General features: G+C 39.0%; 3 protein-coding genes across 13 annotated transcripts in view; 2 read left to right on the forward strand and 1 right to left on the reverse strand.

The window, feature by feature from the left end:
- The first annotated feature begins 56 nt into the window (after nucleotides 1-56).
- Nucleotides 57-4597, forward strand: LOC127961813 (putative sodium-coupled neutral amino acid transporter 8). 3 transcript variants are annotated; one of them, XM_052561084.1, is made up of 10 exons: nucleotides 57-351; nucleotides 1280-1478; nucleotides 1625-1781; nucleotides 1971-2075; nucleotides 2178-2235; nucleotides 2413-2527; nucleotides 2635-2782; nucleotides 2878-3077; nucleotides 3711-3762; nucleotides 3959-4597. In XM_052561084.1, exons 1-10 carry the CDS (start codon nucleotides 154-156, stop codon nucleotides 4059-4061), a joined length of 1335 nt encoding a protein of 444 aa, XP_052417044.1. In that variant the 5' UTR covers nucleotides 57-153; the 3' UTR covers nucleotides 4062-4597. The 3 variants fall into 3 exon arrangements, with proteins under 3 accessions (XP_052417044.1, XP_052417045.1, XP_052417046.1); XM_052561085.1 differs by having other exon boundaries at nucleotides 2878-3020; XM_052561086.1 differs by lacking the exon at nucleotides 2878-3077.
- Nucleotides 4598-4790: 193 nt separating this feature from the next.
- On the forward strand, nucleotides 4791-9162 carry LOC127961815 (gamma-secretase subunit Aph-1b-like). The gene is made up of 6 exons (XM_052561088.1): nucleotides 4791-5151; nucleotides 5936-6106; nucleotides 7131-7204; nucleotides 7280-7402; nucleotides 7485-7612; nucleotides 8196-9162. Exons 1-6 carry the CDS (start codon nucleotides 5039-5041, stop codon nucleotides 8361-8363), a joined length of 777 nt encoding a protein of 258 aa, XP_052417048.1. The 5' UTR covers nucleotides 4791-5038; the 3' UTR covers nucleotides 8364-9162.
- A 491-nt stretch (nucleotides 9163-9653) lies between these two features.
- Nucleotides 9654-21861, reverse strand: part of LOC127961323 (probable E3 ubiquitin-protein ligase HERC1) — a 45469-nt gene continuing 33261 nt past the window's right edge. For all 9 annotated transcript variants that reach the window (XM_052560392.1, XM_052560390.1, XM_052560395.1 and 6 more), the window contains exons 52-78: nucleotides 21663-21790; nucleotides 21449-21585; nucleotides 20734-20934; nucleotides 20513-20643; nucleotides 20122-20333; nucleotides 19449-19569; nucleotides 19199-19345; nucleotides 18955-19056; nucleotides 17224-17397; nucleotides 16799-17116; nucleotides 16638-16703; nucleotides 16410-16535; nucleotides 16113-16251; nucleotides 15840-16021; nucleotides 15573-15728; nucleotides 14473-14595; nucleotides 14256-14358; nucleotides 13967-14136; nucleotides 13700-13838; nucleotides 12471-12640; nucleotides 12204-12373; nucleotides 11925-12090; nucleotides 11734-11810; nucleotides 11395-11647; nucleotides 10787-10939; nucleotides 10393-10698; nucleotides 9654-10294 (exon numbers count right to left, since the gene is read on the reverse strand). In XM_052560392.1, coding sequence (XP_052416352.1) covers nucleotides 10109-10294; nucleotides 10393-10698; nucleotides 10787-10939; nucleotides 11395-11647; nucleotides 11734-11810; nucleotides 11925-12090; nucleotides 12204-12373; nucleotides 12471-12640; nucleotides 13700-13838; nucleotides 13967-14136; nucleotides 14256-14358; nucleotides 14473-14595; nucleotides 15573-15728; nucleotides 15840-16021; nucleotides 16113-16251; nucleotides 16410-16535; nucleotides 16638-16703; nucleotides 16799-17116; nucleotides 17224-17397; nucleotides 18955-19056; nucleotides 19199-19345; nucleotides 19449-19569; nucleotides 20122-20333; nucleotides 20513-20643; nucleotides 20734-20934; nucleotides 21449-21585; nucleotides 21663-21790 — 4356 coding nt within the window. In that variant the 3' untranslated portion in view covers nucleotides 9654-10108. The remainder of the gene's footprint in view (nucleotides 10295-10392; nucleotides 10699-10786; nucleotides 10940-11394; nucleotides 11648-11733; nucleotides 11811-11924; nucleotides 12091-12203; nucleotides 12374-12470; nucleotides 12641-13699; nucleotides 13839-13966; nucleotides 14137-14255; nucleotides 14359-14472; nucleotides 14596-15572; nucleotides 15729-15839; nucleotides 16022-16112; nucleotides 16252-16409; nucleotides 16536-16637; nucleotides 16704-16798; nucleotides 17117-17223; nucleotides 17398-18954; nucleotides 19057-19198; nucleotides 19346-19448; nucleotides 19570-20121; nucleotides 20334-20512; nucleotides 20644-20733; nucleotides 20935-21448; nucleotides 21586-21662; nucleotides 21791-21861) is intronic.

A 21861-nucleotide genomic window follows, 5' to 3' on the forward strand; every position in this document is an offset into this window, starting at 1 on the left:
TCTTTCTTACTCGAGACAGCCTCACTCACAGAATACTAAACTGAACCAGTGCGGATGCGTTGGACATATAACGCTCCAGAGGGAAGCTTCCAAATCGTTTTCGTATACAATAGAGCTGGAGAATTGTGATCATTTTCGTCTTTCACACCGAGCATGGAGGAACTGGCCCGAGAGAGTATCCGCAGCATCAGTCTGCTGTCCAGGCCTGCGCGGGGCTCGGACGTCCCGCGACTCGGATCGTTTGGGGCCATTTTCATCATGCTCAAATCAGCCCTCGGCGCGGGACTCCTTAACTTTCCATGGGCTTTTAAGAAGGCTGGTGGCGTGAACACAGCCATTGGTGTGGAGATGGTGCGTTGTCATTCTGATAGGGGTTTAAGTCATCTTTGCTCTAGCCACGCGCACAGGTATAATCCTACTAACAACAAAACTAACGTGTCACAATCTCCTGGAAGACCAGTTGAGTCACCAAACAAACTTAGGCTGGTTTATTTCTTCTTTTTTTTCTTTTAAATTATTTTATGTTTTTATATTTTATCACTTTTGTAAATATTCTTAAACCGAAAAATTGTTCATCTTGCTGCACAAACATTTGTGTGATATTTCCAAATCATTCTTTGAGAAATTAAGTAGCATACTGGTCAAAAGTTTTGATTAAGATTTTTCTTTAATTTTAAAAAATGATTTTAAAGATTAATCTCATATATCCTGTAAGGCTACAGTAATACTGTAAAATATTATTAAAAGGAACTGCTCTCTATTTTTAAAATGTAATTTATTCCTGTGATGGCAAAGCTGAATGTTCAGCAGTCATTACTCCAGTCTTCAGTGTCACATGATCCTTCAGAAATCATTATGTATGCTGGTTTGGGGTCTGTAATAGTTCTTCAACAGTTTAATTAATCCTTTAGTAATACGTTTTGTCAGTATTCTCTGAGGAATAGAACGTTTAATGAATTGGATTTATTTAAAATAGAAAACTATTGTAACATTATAAATGTCTTTATTGAAACTTTGATCCATTTATTTATTTATTCTATTTTTAAATCTTGCTTAACCCAAACTTTTGTACGGTAGTGTATCACAAATTCTACAAAAATATTAAGCAGCAAAAACTGTTTTTAATTGAAACGTGTTAGATTATTTTTTAAAGGAAACTATAATGTGCGAGGAACTTTTAGTAAAAAAAAAAAAAAGCACTGCATATGAGGATACAGCTGAACAAGAATATGAAGATTGTGAGGTTTAAAGCAATCAAACATTTTCCTCTCTTCCTCAGGTGTCTCTGGTTTTTCTCATAAGTGGGTTGGTCATTCTCGGCTATGCCTCGTCAATCAGTCGGCAGAAGACGTATCATGATGTGGTACGAGAGGTGTGTGGACAGAGGATCGGCCATCTGTGTGGGTTCTGCTTTGTTTTCAACCTCTTCATGATCTCTGTGGCCTTTTTGGTGGTTGTGCAGGATCAGCTGGATAAGTGTAAGTTGTGTGTGCTTTGTGTTGTTCCATATGAGTCATTATCTTTCAGTGTGAGAAACTGTAACAGGTGAATGTGTATATATACACATGACAAAGACACAAAAGGATCTTTTACCCCTTTGAACATAAGTGTCTGTGTGTTTCAGTGTGTCTGTCTCTGTATGAGACCGTGACGGGAAATACAGAAGAAGAGATGCCAAATCATTGGTACACAGATCACCGTTTTGCACTCTTTGTCGTGTGCCTCATTATCATCCTTCCACTCTCTGTACCCAAAGAGATCGGCATCCAGAAATACACCAGGTGTGGTAAAAGCTGACACACACATATCTGCTACTCAATAAATCTTTTTTTATACCACCTTCTGGCCTTTTTTAGGTCTAGGGAAAAGTACTAGATATTTTCCTCAATCTCCCAGCACTGTCCGACTTTAACCTGTTGTAGCCATCATTAACTCTTAATGTTTCTTTGTGTTTAATGCTTTGTGTCCAGTGTATTGGGGACTCTGGCTGCTACATACCTGAGTGTAGCTGTTATCGCAAAATATTATCTAAAAGATGAGCACACAGCAGACCTCACACCAGAGCATAGTCAAGGGTGAGTTATATGTAAACAACATGCTTTCCATAAAGTTAAGTTCATGTATATATTATTCATACGACTTTAATATTAATGGTTTGTTTGGGTTATTTGTAACAGATTGGACTCGTGGGCCTCAATGTTCAGTGTGGTCCCTACTATCTGTTTTGGTTTCCAGGTCAGATTCTCTAAAAAATTTTAAGATAACAATAATTATGCAAATATTATTTTTGTGCAGAGATAAAATTATTATTTCTTTGAATCAGTGGTGCAGTATTTGCAAATTTCTGAGTTGTATTTTTGACCATTTTGATTGCTGAATGCTCATAAACTGTAATCTTCATTTATATTACAGTGTCATGAAGCTTGTGTTACTATATACAGCAGCATGGAAAACAAAAAGATTACACACTGGGTTTTCATCTCAGTCACTTCTATGATTTTCTGCCTGATTATTTATACTCTCACAGGTGAGTCATATTTGTAAAGCTTAATCTATAGTGTTATTATTATAAATATTTTCCTGTAAGTTTATGAGTTTTAAATAAGAGACTTACCCTTTGTTGCAATATGGCAGGTGTGTTTGGTTTTCTTACATTTGGACGACAAGTAGCCTCAGATATTCTGATGTCATATCCTGGAAATGATGTAGTGATGATTATTGCTAGGCTGCTGTTTGGGGTTTCGATCATCACCATCTATCCTATAATACTGCTGCTGGGAAGGTACCATAAACCACAAATAAAATAAATGTGCATATAGCTCCCTACACACACTCTGTACACACACTCATGTGTCAATGATTGAGTCTTGTTCACAGGTCAGTTGTTCTAACTCAAATATTGCGCTTTTGGGAACGACGGGCCATAATAACATCTGTGTTTGAGAGTCGGTGCCGTCTGATTCTAACAATTCTCTGGATCACTGTGACTCTCCTCATCGCCATCTACATACCAGACATGAGTGAGGTCATCAGCGTTATCGGTGGAATTAGCGCTTTCTTTATATTTATTTTTCCTGGTGAGACACTCAGTTAAACAATTACAATCTCACCAACACACAAGCATGCATACATACTCTACTGTTCAAAAGTTGGTAAGATTTATTAATATTTATGCTCACAAGGCTGCATTTATTTGATTTTAAAAAATACAGTAAAAACTGTAATATTGTGGAATATTAATACAATTTAACTTTTATTCCTGTGATGGCAAAAGCTTTTCAGCATCCTTTACTCTAGTCTTTGGCATCATATGATCTAATATCTAATATGAAATCATTCTGATATGCAAATCTGGTGCTCAAGAAACATTTCTTCTTCTTCTTCTTCTTCTTCTTCTTCTTCTTCTTATTATTATTATTATTATTATTATTACTGTTGAAAACAGTTGTGCTTCCTAATATTTTTTGTGAAAGCTATGAAACATTTTGTCAGAATTCTACGATGAATAGAAAGATTAAAGTAATTTAAAAAAAATAAAATAAACATCTTTTGTAACAAATATACAAATTATTAAGTTTTAATTTAATGCTTCCTTGCTAAATAAACGTATTAATTTCTTTGGGGTAAAAAATAAGCTTAGTGTACATACATATACATTCAAACAGACTGTGAGTGTAATATTGACCTAATGTTCTGTTGTTGTTTTGTAGGGCTGTGTCTCATTTTTGCCATGCAGACAGAGCCTATAAATCACAGGATGAGGTGTGTAACATCTTATCTATGTTTAAAGAGAGCCAAGTCAAGTCTTTTAATTAATTAAGTAATTTCCTGACTATTTCCTCTGGTCTCTTATTCTAGCCGTTTTCATATATTTATGGTGCGTCTAAAAATACAGTTTTAAATTACTTTCTCTCTTTTATACACACTTTCTTTCATTGATTTTGATTGTTCCTTCCAGAGCTCTCTTGACGGGTTGGGGTGTGGTGACCGTCCTTACTGGAGCTTTTATCTTTGGCCAGAGCACATCTATAGCTGTTATGGAGCTGATGCACAAGTTTTAATCTTCGTCATGGTCTTCATCAATTGGAATATCATTGTCTTGACAAAATGTGTTTATTTATTTGATTGATGAATAAGACGTATGATACTTGAAACTGGGGAAGAGTAGCAACTACATGTTTTAAAACAAAATGTCACACCACAGTGCTTTATGCTTGTATTGCTGTTACTGCTCCGTTTTATATGTTGTGTGTGTGTGTGACTAAGAAAATGTGTTGTAGGAGTTTTACCAAAAATATTTATTATATTGTGTAGGTTTAAACAAGAAGAGTAGACTTATTCAAATGTGTTATGGAAATAATATTGAAGTTTATGAATACAAATATAAAGAATGACTTTAAAACATTTGCAATAACTTGATTATAAATGTATCAACATTTGCCTTAATGTGAGTGTGTAACTGAATAACCTCTATCACTGTTAATGATTTGGTGTTGTAAAGCCAAAGATGAAATTAACCAGGAAAATCTTTTTTTATTTTTATTTTTTTTTATTCATCTTTTTAGAACATCATTTACAACTGCAATACAATTTCGGATGAGATAAAACATTTATGTGTCTAATGTGGATAATTAGGTCTGTTATACTGTCAACAAGAATTCATGCATTAATAGTAGGTTCAAATGTGGGTCAGGTTCGTAGGACAATAGCAGGGTTAAATAATGCTGTAAGAAAAGTAATTCAGCGGATGAGGTAAGAAAATCAGATTCCGAAACACATCGGGTCACATGACAAGGAACCGGAAGTAGGTTAACCCTAGACGTTGTGCTGGACTGGAGCGCAGAGCTGAACCCATTCAACCTATTTCGAAGAATACTGGCACAATAAACGCCTCGTTAACTCTTGGTATATGATACTTAACGCGTCGATTAAAAGCCGTAGACTCTCATGGCTGAAGTGTGTTGATAGCCTCTGAAGGCACTTATCCGTGTGAAGTGGCAGTCCTTTGAGAGAATTAGCAGGTTAGCCGAGCTCCATCATGACAGTGGGGGTGTTTTTCGGCTGTACGTTCATCGCTTTCGGGCCAGCAGTCGCTTTGTTCGTGTTTACGATCGCCAGGGACCCGCTGCGGGTGATCTTCCTCATAGCAGGGTATGTTTCTGGGCAGATGGGCTTCCCTCATTCCCCGGCGTGAGTGCGGTTCAGTGTGATACAGCACTTCATCTGGACTCAGAAGTGTCCTTCACATCTGCTGCTTGATGGTCTGAGGTTTAGAAATATTATTACAAGATACAACTTTAAACTCTAACAACTTGCAAAGAGAAGCTGGGAAATCGAAAGATGTTTAAACTAATAGTTTGGGGTCTTTAAGATTTCTTTGATAATTGTGTTCAGCAAGAATGCGTTAAACTGATAAAAAGTGAGAGTAAGACTTTTGCCATAACCTTATTTTAATAAAAGTTTACATTCATAAAAAAAATAGTTTCCACCAAAATATGAAATGGCACAATGTTTTGCGCAATTAAAATGTATTTCTGAAAATCATGACACTTAAAACTGTAGTATAATGAATGGCTGGTGAACAATCAGCTTGCCGTTGTAAAATGTATTTAGATAAATTATTTGTTTTAAATGATAATAATATTTCTCAATGTTTTTTTGTTTAAATCAATGCAGCCTTGACAATACTTGTTTAAAAAACATAAAAAATATTACTGACCTTAAACGTTTGATCGTAGTGTAGATTTTGAACAAGAGGTTGAAAAATAAGTTAATTTTTTTTAATGAGCTTCTCCTTTAAGAGCACTATCAAGTAACAGAATGGGAAGCACGTTTTGGTGACTGAGAATTCTGAGCAGTGACTCATTCTTATTATTATTATTATTATTATTTTTTTTCTATGACAGTATTTCTAACATGATTGTGTTTGTTTCAGGGCTTTCTTCTGGCTGGTGTCTTTGTTGCTGTCCTCTCTTGTGTGGTTCATCACAGTTCAGATCAGTAACAAGAACAGTGCGGCTCAGCAGAGAGGGCTGCTCATCTTTGGGGTTGTGCTCTCTGTGCTGCTGCAGGAGGCTTTCAGATATGGTTACTACAGACTGCTGAAGTAAGAATTAACTGTTCATTTTCTGTGTTAGAAAGGAGCCACATAATCAATAAACCTAAATATAATGGCATATCGTGTTCTTGAGCGTTGACTGCATTAATATAAGACTCAGCAGTGGCAAGGCTGTACTTTGTGTGTTAGCTCTGAGGTCATGTGTATACTAGTTTAAACCTGAACATGGTTTTTACTTTTAAATAAACACACTTAAATGTACAGTTTTTCTCCTTTGTGAAATGGAAGCAAAACTATTGATGCATCAGACCTTTTTTTTTTTTGTCCAATCAAATGCTGTCTAGAAGGACAATGTCTCTAATTGTGTTTCACCGGCTGTAACTAAAACACATTTTCTATTAAAGAGCGAAACAGAACATACAACATACAAAACATAAGTTTTTTTTTCTGCTCACCCAGGCTGCATTTGTGTAATCAAAATACAGTGATACTGTAAAATATTATTACAATGTAAAATATTTTTTTTTCTATTTGAATTTATTTTAAAACGTCATTTATTCCTGTATTGGCAAAGCTGAATTTTCAGCAGACATTACTCTGGTCTTTAGTGACACATGATTCTTCAGAAATCACTCTGTCATGCTCATTTGGTGCTCAAGAAACATTTGTTATTATCATCAGTGTTGAAAACAGTTGTGCTGCTTAATATTTTTGTGGAAACCGTTATGCTTTTTTTTTTCAGGATTCTTTGATGATTAGAAATTTCAAAAGAACAGAATTTATTTGAAATAGTCAAGACATTTATAATGACACAAAGCATTTCTGTCACCCAAAAGTTTTAATTTATGTAAAAAAAATAAAAAAGCACAAACTGTTGTGCAATCTGACCCAGTCTTCCCGTTTCAGTAAGAAACTCTCAACACAAAACAGAAAACATTATTAAACCATCCCTCTTCAGATTCCATGGGGTCTTTAAATAACTAAAATATCATGTTGGTGAATCTCGTTGGTGTTCAGTGTTGGTGTTGTGTAGGAGGGTTGTTGTTAACGTCTGTTATTGTATCTCTCCCAGGAAAGCAAATGAAGGTCTGTTGGCGCTCAGTCAGGAGGACACCATGCCCATCTCCATGCGGCAGCTAGCTTATGGTAAACATCCATCACATGCTTCTTCTAGTAATCCAATAAACAGCCAGTGTTTAAGTGTGTGTCGTTGGATTGCAGTGTCAGGTCTGGGCTTTGGCTTCATGAGCGGAGCCTTCTCTGTGGTCAACATACTCTCTGATTCCTTGGGTCCGGGTACCATCGGCATCCATGGCGACTCTCAACACTACTTCATATCCTCAGGTAATGAGATGCCAGTTAGTTTTTAAACCCTGGAAATCATATCGAGTGACTCAAGCATTCAGCATATGCTTTCTCTCCACAGCTTTTATGACCCTGGCCATTATCTTGCTGCATATGTTCTGGGGGGTTGTTTTCTTCGAGTCATGTGAGCGACAGAGATGGTGGGCTCTTGGAGCGGTGGTCATCAGTCATCTAGTAGTATCATGTCTGGTAGGTAAACACAGCATGAAGTAATGCAACATTTCCCAAACTGTTTACGTATATTTATTAGAGGTTGACTGATATATCGGTTTTGCCGTTTAATCGGGCACCGATAGTTGATTGCTGGAACAATCGGTTATAGGCAAAAAAATCTGTGGCGATAGTTTTCCAGGTAGCATTTTTTTTTTTTTCAATATTGATCATACATTGTCTGACAGCACTGACTATATAAAAAAGTAAGATGACATTTTGGTCTGGGGATGGGGCCAGTGGGTTAACTGCATTAAAACATTTGAATCCCATTATTTTTCATAACTAATAAAGTTCCTATGTTAAACTGATAGCCCTTATATATATATATATGTGTGTGTGTGTGTGTGTGTGTGTGTGTGTGTGTGTGTGTGTATTATTGATTATTATTATGTTTACCTCTATTTACAAAAATGAATGTATAAATATATTGCTGTTTTAAATTAGAGTTGTCCTGTAAAGTAAAAAAATCGTTACTCAGAGAAGAGCAGCAGACACAAGCAGCTGACTCAGTTTTGAGACAGATTTTACATATTTATGTTTGTACTTTTTTTCCACACAGACATTTGTGAATCCACACTATCAAGGCAGTCTGGTCCCGACCTACATCATACTGTGTGTCATGGCTGCCTGGGCTTTCTTGTGTGCTGGAGGATCTTTGAGGAACCTCAAACTCTGCCTCACCTGTAAAGATAAAGACTTCTTGCTGGCCAATCACAGGCCAAGATAACCCATCAGATACAAACAGGACTTCCTCCAAAGACCGGCTCATTGAGCCAGGAGGCCGATGACACGGCCAGCAGCCCTGGACTCTGGGAGGCCTATGGTCTGGCTAGTCTGCATAAGAATGGATGCTGTGTAACAGGAATTTAATGTCTGCAGATCTTGCACTTTCTGTAATTACCTCCTCTTTCGTTTTCTGTTCTGTACCTCATGTTCTGTGTGAGAGAGACACTGAAACCATGTCAAAGACATTGGGTGTTTTATACTAAAGAATTGTCTAGAGCTGCTTTCATATGTGATTTTCTTCTTTTTAACAGGTTTTAAATGAGGTCTTGTATAGGTTTGGCCTTGAATTGTTTACTGTCCCTTTGTTGGGCTTTTCCCTCTGTATTTTATGTTTAGATGGCCAGTTAGGCTCAAATGATCTGCCACTATCCTGTCATCTGTTTTAGAGCAGATCTTTCATTCTCTGATCATACCCTGGACAGTAACATTGTGTTTTAATTCATGTGTCTGTAAGCTTGTCTTTTAAAAGAAGATTCTCAACTCTCCCTAGGGTGACGGTAAAATTTTCCCAGTGCAATGTATTTAAACAGCTTGGGCTTGAATGATAAATGCAGTGGGCAGTCTTCAATAAAACCACTACTCTCTGAATCTATGCTACAGGAAGCTCTGGATGGTTTTCAACACATAGGTTACCTCTGACTCATTAGATATCACTTTTTTTGGACTCGTATGCTTTTAGTTTCCTTTGACTTCTAAGGTGTGTGAAATTTTAATTTGTAATAAAGTAGCTTGAGCTCGAATGCATTATAATTGCCTTACTTTTCTAAAATATTTTTTCTTTAAAATTTCTTTTGGGGGAAATGTTGCCATTATAACGATAGGTAAGTACAGAGCAGACGGGAAGCAAAGTGGGGGAGAGGGAGAGGGGGAATTGGGAAGGGTCCTTGAGAGGGGATTTGAAATCTGGATGCCCAAAACTCAATGACATTACATATTGCCCTAGTTTATTTACCAAATGCATTTACAATATGAAAAAAAAACTTCTATTCTCTCTCTCTATATATAAAGAAGAAATAATATTTTAAACCCATTAATCCTTTGGTAGCAAAGCTGAATTTTCAGCAGTCAGCGTTGCATGATGAGAGAATTATGAAATCTGAATTATTGCTCTAATGCCATTATAAATCTCTCTGGCACATTCTACTTAAAGTGTGTCGACTAAAAGTAATAATTTACTTTTTTTTCAGGTCATGTCAAGCTTTTGAATTTGTGCCCAAAAATGCAACAAAAATGCTGTTTCAGATTCAAACATTTATTGCATCTGACATATGAAACTTGGTGTAGGCGGTTCAAAAAATTCAAATAAATACAGATACTCATGTAAAACAATTTCCTAATGAAGCATTATACACAATGTACAATTTTTTCTTTTTTTGTCATTCTATACATTTTTTTTTTTTAAATAAAACTTTCATGCAGAATTATCCTGAAAAAGGCAGAGCCAAAGAATGAATAGCAGAGAAAGACGCCTCTTCAAAGTAAAGAGAAGGAATATACATCAACACATGTGCGAGTTGGTGTACATGTGTGTGTGGCTCACCCAAGTTTAGCTTAGTTGCTAAGAAACACTTGATTATGTGTTTAAGATGTATCTGAAAACATTGGCAATCATAAAAATCATAAAAGCCTGCACCGAATACTAAAGTGTGTCCTACACAGACTGTGTTTACGTGTGCATGCAGGGGGTCAGTAATCAGTGTCCGACCCCTCTGCATTGTCCACATTGCGGGAGAGCATGTAGTTGTCCATGTCAATAGAACGGCAGTTATTAATAGCATAACGCAGCCGCTCTGCCATGACCGTCTGGCTAGAGTATGGTGGGAGGCGGAGCTGGAAGAAGCACGTCTGAGAGGTGGGAAGACTATCGTATGGCTGAAAAACAGAACAGAAACACACGGTAGTATATAAACACACATTAACTGCTTTTCCACCGTTTATAAAAGTCCATATACATAAATACATATTCTTACCCGGTCCACCTTCATGATCTGGAACCTTTGGGATATATCAGCAGTGTTAGCTGGCAGACGGGAGCGTCCCGAGACGAAGCGCATGAAAAGGACTCTCTCCTCATTGGAGAACTCCTCCAGTGTCTGCCAGAACCACTGCACCAGCTGTTGCTGCTCGTCCACCTCCCTGTAGCGGACCACCTTCTTCAGAACCTCCACGCTGATCTCCGGCAGCCCGCAGACCATCTGCTCCAGCTGCCGCGCTGTTAACAAGGAGAGCAAGGGAACAGGCACGATCCAGGACATGCCCTCGCGCACTGCCGCCACCTAAAGCACACCAGAAGAGGTGAAGAACAGGATGAGATGAAGTCTTTATCTAGGTGTGGATACACTCTCACATATTCAAAGAACACACCTGGCGATCCATTTCATGCAGGCGATACTCAATGGCGCGCTCTACATACTCCTTTCTGTTGGAAAAGGTCAGCGGTATGCTGTTTCCTCCAGGGATGATGGGAACCATTTTCCCATCAGCACTTTGGCCGACAAATGAGTCGAGTGGAATCATCTACATATAACAATAAATAAATACATAAATTAACAAAGAAATAAATTAAGTGATAAAGTCAAAGAAATTAAACCATTTAAAAAATATCCTATGAGTCCATGTTTTAAAAATTGAATGGAAATGGCGTTGTAGAATAAAGGTGAAAATAAAAAGGTTTTTATTTTATTTTTTATGAAGCATGAACACGTTTCAATGCACAGCATAAACACAATCAAGATTTCGAAAAAAGATTATCAACCACCCCTTTAAAATGTTTTTGCTCAAAATTTGTCACATTTGTCACATCAAATTCTCACATTTTTCTGGTTCTTAAAAATGAACTTTTTTGGTTATTTAAAAGCATATTTTATGTTATTGTCACCCATCTTGTGGCCCACTGGTGAAGATCTAATTCTTTATATTATATCCCAAAAGAAACGAAAGAGTAAAAGCGAGTATTTTATTATCCACTGCACCTCGTGGAAGTTCTGCTCTGTGATGCCGCTGTCCTCCAGGTGTAAGATGCTGTTGAGAGTCTGTACATAGAGCAGGTCCACCTCCTCCAGATCTTCAAGGGTGAGAGGAATACAGCACAGCTGCTTCCACACCATTGGAGCGAGATGCAGGTCAAGAGGCTTCTTCGTGCGGATGGCCACTCCCATCAGAATACCCAAGAACTTGAACTGCAGCAGGTGCTCTTCCAGACAGGCTGAGGGGTTCAGCAAGAACCTGAAGACACACAAAGATCAAGAAAACTTGATCAGTTTATTCGTTTAGTGGAATAAAATTTTCTGACTCTTGTCTTTCTGGCTCACCTGTCTCGGTTGTAGCCCACCTCTGCTGCGGCGTTGGGAGAAGGGATGAGAAGATCCACCACCCCTGTCTCCAGCTCCTTAAGAGTGACATGTACTACTTTAACACTCTTGTCATTTTTCATTAAGGCTTGCCACAGTGAGACCGGAGCAATAATGGGGTTTTATACACATCTCCATCAGCATTACCCTACCTGGCACATCTCTGTGATTGTGTCGTCAAACACCCCTCCGGCATCATCAGCCCCCTCTCCCACCAGTTTGACTTTCCAGGCTCGTGACGGCAGCCTCAGATCAGATGCATTTAGTTTCACAACCTGTCTGGCGATCTGCACAAATATGGGCTTACACTTCCTTCCTCTGAGAAAACAGGGGGAAAAAAAGAATTGAAGAAGTTCTTATGTTCTAACTCGAATGAAAAGGATGCAAAGAATGTCTCCAGTGTTCTGGCTGCAACTCTAAACCAGACTGACCGTGTAGAGATTCTTTTGACTGTGATCTGAGGCCCGTAGTTCTTCCCTTGCACCATGGTTTTCCCGATAGAGCGCACCATGGGCAGTGTGTAAACTCTAGGGGCCAGTAAGGGCCTCAGCTGACCTTGGACTATACCCCATGTACCTGCGTTATAGCGTGAGGTGCAGCTCTGAAACAAATGATTCAGGATTAAATCAGACTGTTTTTTTCCCTAACAAACTCAGAGTAGAGCGATAAAATGATGCAAACGCGACATGCTGGTATACCTGGTTGTTGGGGCTGAGGTTTAGCAGTCTCCAGGAGGAGTACATGAGGTCAGAGAAGTGGTAGAGCAGGCGCAGACGGGCTCTCAGAGCCTCCATACTGACCTCTCTTAGGACACTGTACTGAGGAGGCACACACACGGGCAAGCCCAGCTGCAGAGGCACTGATGAACCTGAACACACAAACACTCCATCTCAACAACTCACCACAGCTACACGCTTTTTTATATAAAGGCTGCATTGAAATCACTGAGTCCAATTATAAATTATAAAAATAAAACATTTTATTTTGCCCCCCCATTTAGAGATTTTTAAGTGAATATACAAATAACAGGTCTGTCAAATTCATGTAAAAGTAACAAAACTTCACATAGGAAGAGATTTTGACAAATTTGTAATGAGGGCATCAAAAAACAAAGGTTTTTATTTATGAAAAAATCAGGGTATCTGCAGGATTTTTTAAATAAAATTTAAGATTTTTAAAGATGTAAACAATTAAAATTAATACCATATGAGCAGAGTAGGGCAATGTCTTTGGCAACATATTAAACTGTTAAATGAGTCTAAAAAGGCAGTTCAGATACAAGTTTTCACAAAAAAAGAATTGTATAAAATTATAAACTTCACATTTCAGCCTCTAAACCATTTATAAGAAAAGGGATTCTAAAGTATCAATTATATACATTTAAACAATTATTACCAATCAATTGTTATATTAATTTAATAAATATCTAAATTTTTTAGATTTTTATACATAATTAGCATTAGTTTCCTGTCAATCCACAGCTTCACATTTACATCTCTGTCTTCCTGTTTGCTGCATAAAAATATGGGTGGATTTTCTCTTTGGTCTGAACAAAAACAGCAGACTCTTGACAATGCAGATTCATTCTCTGCCAGCAGGTGGCATTTTGAAACGACGAGAATATTGCGGTTTCCCCAGTACTTTGACCCAGGCAATACTTCGAAACTAATTTCACATCTTTATTCAGTGAAATTACAGCCTTATTAAGCCTTGATTTTGCATAAATGAAAACCTTTACATTTTACTGTGTAGTTTGTTTTGATGTCCTTATTACAGATTTGTGGAAATCTCTTATAATTATTATCCACTATCATTCTTAGTTCTATTATATATTATTATTATTATTATTATTATTATTATATTAATTAATTGTTTTTAATAATAAATGTGAGACAGAGTAAATGTGCCAGTGTGTACGTGTCTGTACCTGGAGCACGTGGCGGCACAGGCGATGCAGACCATGCTGCGCTGTGGCAGCGACCTGCAGATATCTGCTGGATGTTTTTGCCTTGTAAAGCACTGATGAGGGTTGGCTCTCTGACATGGTTGGTGTGGCCCAAGCCCAGCTAATAAAAAAATAAATACAACAACACCACAAACTGATAAATGTCCATGCTATTATTTAGATAATACATAAAACCAATGGAAAATGAGAAACATAATTAGCTTATTAACTTCCCTAATAATCACACACCTGTCCTTCGGAGTTGCTCCCCCAGGCATAAACATCTCCAGTTGATGAGACAGCAAGCGTGTGTTCGGCCCCCACAGCCACATCCTCTATAAATATGGCCATTAAAGCAGGGACCTGCTGAGGCCGGTTATGATTCCGTGCTCGACCCTCCGGCAGACCAATTAAGCGATCTTTCACATTAAAGCAATAACAATTAAATAAAACCACTGGACTTGCTTTGACATTCAGCAAACAGTTTATAGGAGTACGAAGTTTCTCCCTGAGACCGGTATGTCTGCAGCTGGCTTACCTTGCCCAAATGTGTACACATTTCCATCTTTGGTTAGTGCAACAGAGAACTGGGTACCACATGCCACTTTCTTTATTCCAATTCCACACAAAACATCCACTTTCTATAAAATAACAAAGCCACAGACTTGATTTAGTGAAGACAACGGGTTTTGTGTGTGACATGTTGCTTGCGTGCTTGTGATGGTGTTGTCACATTGACATATCAGTATATGTACCTGTGGGGAGGATTTGGCTGTAGAGTTTCCCAGTCCCAGTTTGCCATAGTCTCCATCTCCAAACGCCCAGACGGTCATTCCATCAGCTGATACTGCCAAAGTGTGATTCAGCCCACATGCAACCTGCACACAACCATATCACAACAAACATCAGAGAAAATTGTGTGTATGTGCAGAGGCTGTTCAAAAGACCACACTGAGACTCTGGGATTTAAACATGGAAATTTACATTTATATGAGCAAAAGGCAATAAAAATTAATGCCTCAATGCAAAGATATTCATGTAGTAATGTCAAATATATAATATAAAATTGCGCTGCCGCTCGCTTTTCTCAATGTAAACTACAAAGTACACTATTCATGTCATCTAAACATACAAGGGATGATCAAAACTTCAGAGACTACGCCCAAGACAAACAACGGAAAACTATCCTCTTCAGGGTAACGCAAGTCTGTTTGTGTAAGACAGCTGTTGTTCTTAAAAGACCCCTAGCACCATTTTCATATCGCTATGCATTACTTACTGGTGACAGCATGACCTAAAACTACAAGTTACAACCCCCGAATTGTCTCTGGACTTAATACATAACCAGAGTAGAACTGGAGAAGAATTGGAGAGCCTGCACGCTGTAATCGGTCATGTTTTGTGAACAGATATTTACACTTAATGTTCAAATGTTTTTTTTAACAACAGTAAAGTGACTTTTACTAATTTAAATTCTCAAAATTCCATTCCTGAAAATCATAGCTATCAGCCAATTTCATATATAGCCATAACCTTTGTTACGTTCAAGCTATGGACAAAATAAAAACCGTTTTGGAAAGGGCTTGAACTTTCATGTGGTTTTAAGCTTTCATATTGAATCAATACCTAAAAAAGGTCAAATTTCACCATGTAGTGGGTTTTTTTCTAGATCACATCACGAAGGTAACTAAGAAACATTAATAAACTAAGTACATGCGAGCATGTATATGTAACGTGTAACAAGGACACCGTAAAATAAAGTATTTACAAATATAATAATATACAAAATATATATATATAACATTCAATGGGGGGAAAAAAATTATAAGAGGACTTCGAATTAAGAGTTACTTACCTGGCCGACCTGGTGGCCCTCTAATGCACTGACTCTCTCAGGTAATTTTTTGTTAGAGGTGTTTCCAAGTCCCAGTCTGCCATAATCTCCATTACCAAAGGAGAAGAGCTTTCCGTCTGCAGTTACCACTGCTGAGTGTTTAAATCCACATGACATCTGGACACAAACATATATTCTGATGAACTTAAACTTCATATACACCTCAGAAGAAGAGGAGAACTGGAGTGCGTTTAGGAGTGAGGGGGAAATTTGACAAGTGTTTCTGACCTGCACCACTTCTTCTCCCTGCAGCGCCTCTATCTGCCGCGGCCTGCGCTGTCTGTCACTGTTACCGTGCCCCAGTTTTCCGTAATCTCCATCTCCCCAGCTGAAGACCTCACCGCTCTCAGTTAGAGCCATTGAATGGCCATCAGACCCACAGGACGTTACTAGCTGGGTCACCACAAAGCCTTCACAAACACACATCGCTCTTCCTGTTAACACTTTCAGGGAACAACTACATGGAAAGTCATTCAGAGTTTGTGTGTGATTGCAGCATGCCTTGCAGAGCAGATATAACAGTGAGGACGTGCAGATCATCTGAATTTCCTTGTCCGAGGCGACCGTAACTGCCCTCTCCACATGCAGACACTGTTCCGTTAGCCTGGATCACAAATGTGCAGTTCTGCCCACAAACAACCTGATGAGAAAAAATATTAACTAATTAATAAAACTCATTTCTATTACTTTTATTTCTACGAAAGCATTTTTTTTTTTAAACTAAAAAAAAGTAAAATCTTTAGTTGGGAGGAACATCTCTTTAAGGCAATGTATGTGTGTGTTTGTGAACCCTCATACCTGTTGGGCCTGAGAAAAAGAGGGAGCAAGAGTTGGCACCAAAATGTTTCGCCCGGCCTCGGAGAGCTGCCCATGCCTGCCAGCACCCCATAAAAACACATCGCACTTCCCTCCAAGGTGCCAGTCCTTGAAATACAAAATTTATCTCTCTTTTGAGTTGTACACAATTATATAATATTTTTCAATAAATATGTGTGTGTGCGTTTTCTTGTGCTTGTATTTGCTGACCTCTGGTCTGGAAGTGGCCCATGACATGATCTGCTCATCTATCCCAGACACCCACTTGCTGTTGTCCTGCATGTGATTTTTATTAAAAGGCCATCACCATTAAGAGCAGCACAGTTTTTCACCATCAAATCAGCAGGACATTTGTATGTTCTTTCTCTCACCATAAGTAGTGCCAGTTTATCTTTGGCCACGGGCTCCAGGTCCGGGACGATGAAGGACTCGGGGAAGGTGTGTCCACGTGCGAGGGCTTCAGCTGTTTTGACGGTGGTGGAGAAGCAGTGAAGCCACGCCCACTCACCGTTGGCCCAGGAGCCAGATGAGGGGGTGGAGGAAGAGCCAGGCTCAGGGGGGCAGTGGGCCAGGTGAGGCGGGACAGGAGGGTGACACAGCAGAGCGTCCAGCTGCAGACCTACTGCCAGAGACGCCAGACACTGCATGTAAGGACTGTGAACGAGCTGCTCTCCACACACCACATGAGGCTGAAACACACAGATAAACAGGACATGACCTCAATGTCCCTTTTCTTTGCATTTTTACATCAACAGCATTTGCTAAAATTATATCATAATTTCGTAGTCGTATGTACCTTCTCATATGCATACTGCTCCTGAAGCATGATGGGAAGTCTCTCCAAAAAGGCTCTCATGCATGGAGCCATGTTCAGTCCCACTACGCCCTGCTTTTTTAGTGCTGTACGGCAAGTTGCTAAAACGTGATTGTTTGCCATGGACTCTGCTGAGCTATTAACAACCAGCACATCCTGCGGAACAAATTATTTTCTTTATTAAGTAACATCTTTTCTGTATACTGTCATCAGAAATGGGAACCAATCGAAATACATATACACAAAGAATATAACTTTGATGTACAAGTGCATCTCAATAAATTAGAATGTCGTGGAAAGTCTTAGTATGGAAGCCCAGGTTTTGACAGTGGCCTTCAGCTCATCTACATTGTTTAGTCTCTTGTTTCTCATCTTACTCTTGACATTAGCCCATAGATTCTCTATGAGGTTCAGGTCTGATGAGTTTGCTGGCCAGTCAAGTACACAAACACCATGGTCATTTTAACCAAATTTGGTGTTTTTGGCAGTGTGGGCAGATGAAAATCCTGCTGGAAACTGAAATCAGCATCTTCAAAAAGCTGACACGGACCAACACTGGCAGATGACATTGCACCCCAAATCATCACAGACTGTGGAAACTTAACACTTGACATCAAGAAACTTGGGCTATGAGTTTCTCCACCCTTCCTCCAGACTCTAGGACCTTGCTATCCAAATGAAATACAAAACTTACTCTCATCTGAAAAGAGGACTTTGGACCCCTGGGCAACAGTCCATTTCTTCTTCTCTTTAGCCCAGGTTAGATGACTCTGATTTTGTCTGTGGTTCAGGAGTGGCTTAACAAGAGGAATACGACAACTGTAGCCAAATTCCTTGACACGTCTGTATGCCTTGACCCCAACCTCAGTCCATTCCTTGTGTTCACTCTAGTTCACTCAAATTCTTGAATCGATTTTGCTTGACAATCCTCATAAGGCTGCGGCTCTCTCGGTTGGTTGTGCATCTTTTTCTTTCATACTTTTTTCCTTCCACTCAACTTTCTGTTAACATGCTTGGATACAGCACTCTGTGAACCAGCTTCTTTGGCAATGGATGTTTTTGGCTTACCCTCCTTGTGAAGGGTGTCAATGATTGTCTTAATGACAACTGTCAGATCAGCAGTCTTCCCCATGATTGTTTAGCCTAGTGAACCAAAGTGAGAGACCATTTTGAAGGCTCAGGAAACCTTTGCAGGTGAGTTGATTAGCTGATTGGCATGTCAACATTTTCTAATTTGCTGAGGTTGTGAATTGGTGGGTTTTTGATACGTGAGCCAAAATCATCACAATTAAAAGAACTAAAGACTTAAACTACTTCAGTTTGTGTGCACTGAATTTATTTCATACATGAGTTTCACAATTTGAGTTGAATTACTGAAATAAATGAACTTTTCCATGACATTCTAATTTATTGAGATGCACCTGTATGTTAATGTATACAGCACAAAAAAATACAATATAGTATAACTGCTCCTTAAAATTTGTTTTTACATTTTTTTCCTTAAACTGTCTTTACACAGTCATGTTTATTTAATTCAATTTTACTTATCTATATTGTTTATATTTTATTATGATATACGAGTCTAAAGCAACCATAACTTTTGTTTACTAAAAACAAGTTAAAAGAGTAAAAAATACATAACATTTTCTAGATATTAAACTCATCAAAATGAATGAAAATTAACTAGAATTTAAACACCCTGGATTCGTTTACCTTTGAGCGATTGGAGCAAACAGCTACACCCACATCAGGGATCCAAACTGTGCTGTGAATCGCTCCAGATCCAGCAACTACCGTCTGCAACACTGATCCATCCTACACATTTAAACACACACACACACACACACAAAGCGTATCATCATGAAAACACTTTTGTGAATCCTTTGAAGTTTGTTTGTTAGGATTGCAAGTTAGCCTGTATGCTCTTATGAAGTGTGTGTCCATGGTAGACACTGACCCGCAGTGACCAGATGTTCAAAAGTCCGCCAACCCCTCCAGACACAAGAGCAAGCCCATCTGGACTGAACGCTACTGTCCGCACAGGAGTCATATGACCCTGCAGCTGGAACACACACATTGCTCCTTCACACCGTTGGGGGTCCAGCTGGACAGAGATAACCCACATGAACACAAATACTAACTGATAGGGAAGCACAGATAGCAAAGCATTCAAAGATTTGAATCGCTCATAAGTATGGACACATTACCATCAGTTTGGATTTGGATTCTGATTCCCACCAGGCATCAGGGCAGGCAGTGCTGGACTGTGAGTATGATGAAGGGTCCTGCGGTACCGTCCACACAGATACCAAACCGCTCTGACAACATCTGTGAGACAAAGATTTTTAGTGCACATCCCTGAATGTTTAAAAAAAAACTAAAGCAGCACAGCCGTCGGTGTATGAATGAATGAGTGAATGGGTGAATGTGAGGCGATTTGTAAAGTGCTTTGAATGGCCATGGGTCTGTTGAAAGCGCTATATAAAGGCAGTCCATTTACCATTTACAACTGTTTTCAACAAAGACAGCAAGAAAATGTTTGTTGAGCAGCAAATAAACATTAAGAGTGATGTGGCACTGAAGACTAGAATAACGGCCGCTGATAACTCAGCTTTTGCAACTTATTCCTTTCGTGGCAAAGCTATTAAAATAGAAAATGGTTATTTTAAATGAAAATAAAATTTCACAACATTTTTGTTTTTACGATATCTCTGATCAAATAAATGCAGCTTTGGTAAGCATAAGAAATTTATTTTAAACAGGGGACCCCAGAATTGGCATGCTAGTGTATTTCTGCTGGTTTATCATTTTCCCTAGGAAAATAAAGCACAACTGGAGTCAGTTCTCTCATGCATTAGAGTACTCTCAGTCCAGACGTACGTGGCAAACATGTTGAGGGGTTTAGGTCCCTGGCCAGCCAGGCTGCACCAGGCAACTGCATTAACAACAGCAGGATGGGTGATGCTTTGCAGACATGTCCAGCTTTGAGCCAAACCTGTCCCCGACCCTGCCCATAAACGCACAATCTCCTCTTTAGCACAGCTTAGCAACACTTGTCCACCAGGAGCCCAGCGCAATGAACTGATGCTTTCCTGTAGTCACAAAACACAAAGACAGAACAAAGATTTGACTGTCAGCGAAGCGTCAAAGGCATGTTAAATTACTTCTTAACACATGAAATATTACATACAAGAACGCATGAAAGTACAGCATCTGTATGCTTATGCATGTATGTCTGTGTCAGTTTATGATGAATCATGATGACTCTAACCTTGTGGGCATCAATAACCACCACAGATCCATTCTCTGAAGGTTCCTTAGAGCCAATCAGAAGCCTTCCATCAGCATATCCAACTGCAAAGGGACGATCCTCACTGTACCATGCGATCTGCATCACAGCCACTGCAGAGAAGAGCAACAAACATGAATACACACATGAAACAAAGTCTCCAAAAGTAATCTTGTTCACGGTTTCATAAAAACTGTCAGTACCGTCTTTCCTGAAGCAGTGCTGGAGTTCAGTTCTCTGCATTTCAGAGTCATCAAGGACCTCGAGAAGTCCCAGTGTCCCATCCATGCGACCCACCAACAGGAGCTCTCGAGGCTCCCCGCCCCACAGTGACCCTGCCTCCTCTTCTGGCCAAGCTAAAGATGACACCCAATGAGGCTGCAGATCCAGTGAGACCTTCCCACCTTGTGTGCAAAAACAAGTCAATAATTATTTCATTGTCATGACCGAAAAATGACTGGTATTAAAATGTGAATATAAAATGTAAAACAAATTAGCAGCACAATTAAATATCCAATATCAACGGATACTGATAAATAATAAAAAAAAAACTCTAATCTTGGCTGACATAAACACAAACTACTGTTTAAAAGTAGTGTGCAAGTTTTATTCTGTGGAAACAAATATTTTTATTAGACAATAGTGACATTTAGCCCAACTTATTTCTCATGTGATAGTGTAAGTGCCATCAAATCAATATTTTATCGATATACTTTCAATGTCTTAAAGTGTTCTTTCAAATGAAAATCTTTCCATTCATCAGAGAATCTTGAAATGTTCATAATGTTTCTTGAGCACCGATTCAACGTATTAGAATGATTTCTGAAGGATCGTGTGACAATTAAGACTAATGTAATGTAGAGTAATGGCTGCCAAACCTCTGAATGCTAGTGTATATCGTGATAGTGAGCGACTCACCATTGACTTGCCAAATGTTCACTATTTTTTCCATGGCAGCAGCCAAGTACTTCCCACTGACACTCCAAGCCACTGAAGCCAAGTTTGGATCGCCTGGAGACCCCAGATTACCCATGCACTCACCCGAAGTGTCATCTCTGAAAACAACGATCAGAAGAATCACATTTCAGTGGGTGAAGAAAAGAGCCTAATTAGGAGACAGAGAGGAACTCACCCTTTATTAAAGACACATGTCTGCTGCAGAGTGTACAGGTTTTTGGTCACGTTCCAAATGCGGACCGTCCCATCATTCCCACTAGTTGCCAGAAGGCCTTTTTTACTACACCACCCACATGTGATCACCTACAAGATGCCAAATGATTCAACATCAGAAACCATCCAGTGTTGTTTAAAAAGCAGACACACACGATGGG

The sequence above is a fragment of the Carassius gibelio genome, chromosome B7 (genome assembly GCF_023724105.1).
Source record: "Carassius gibelio isolate Cgi1373 ecotype wild population from Czech Republic chromosome B7, carGib1.2-hapl.c, whole genome shotgun sequence".
Taxonomy (NCBI): Eukaryota; Metazoa; Chordata; class Actinopteri; order Cypriniformes; family Cyprinidae; genus Carassius; species Carassius gibelio.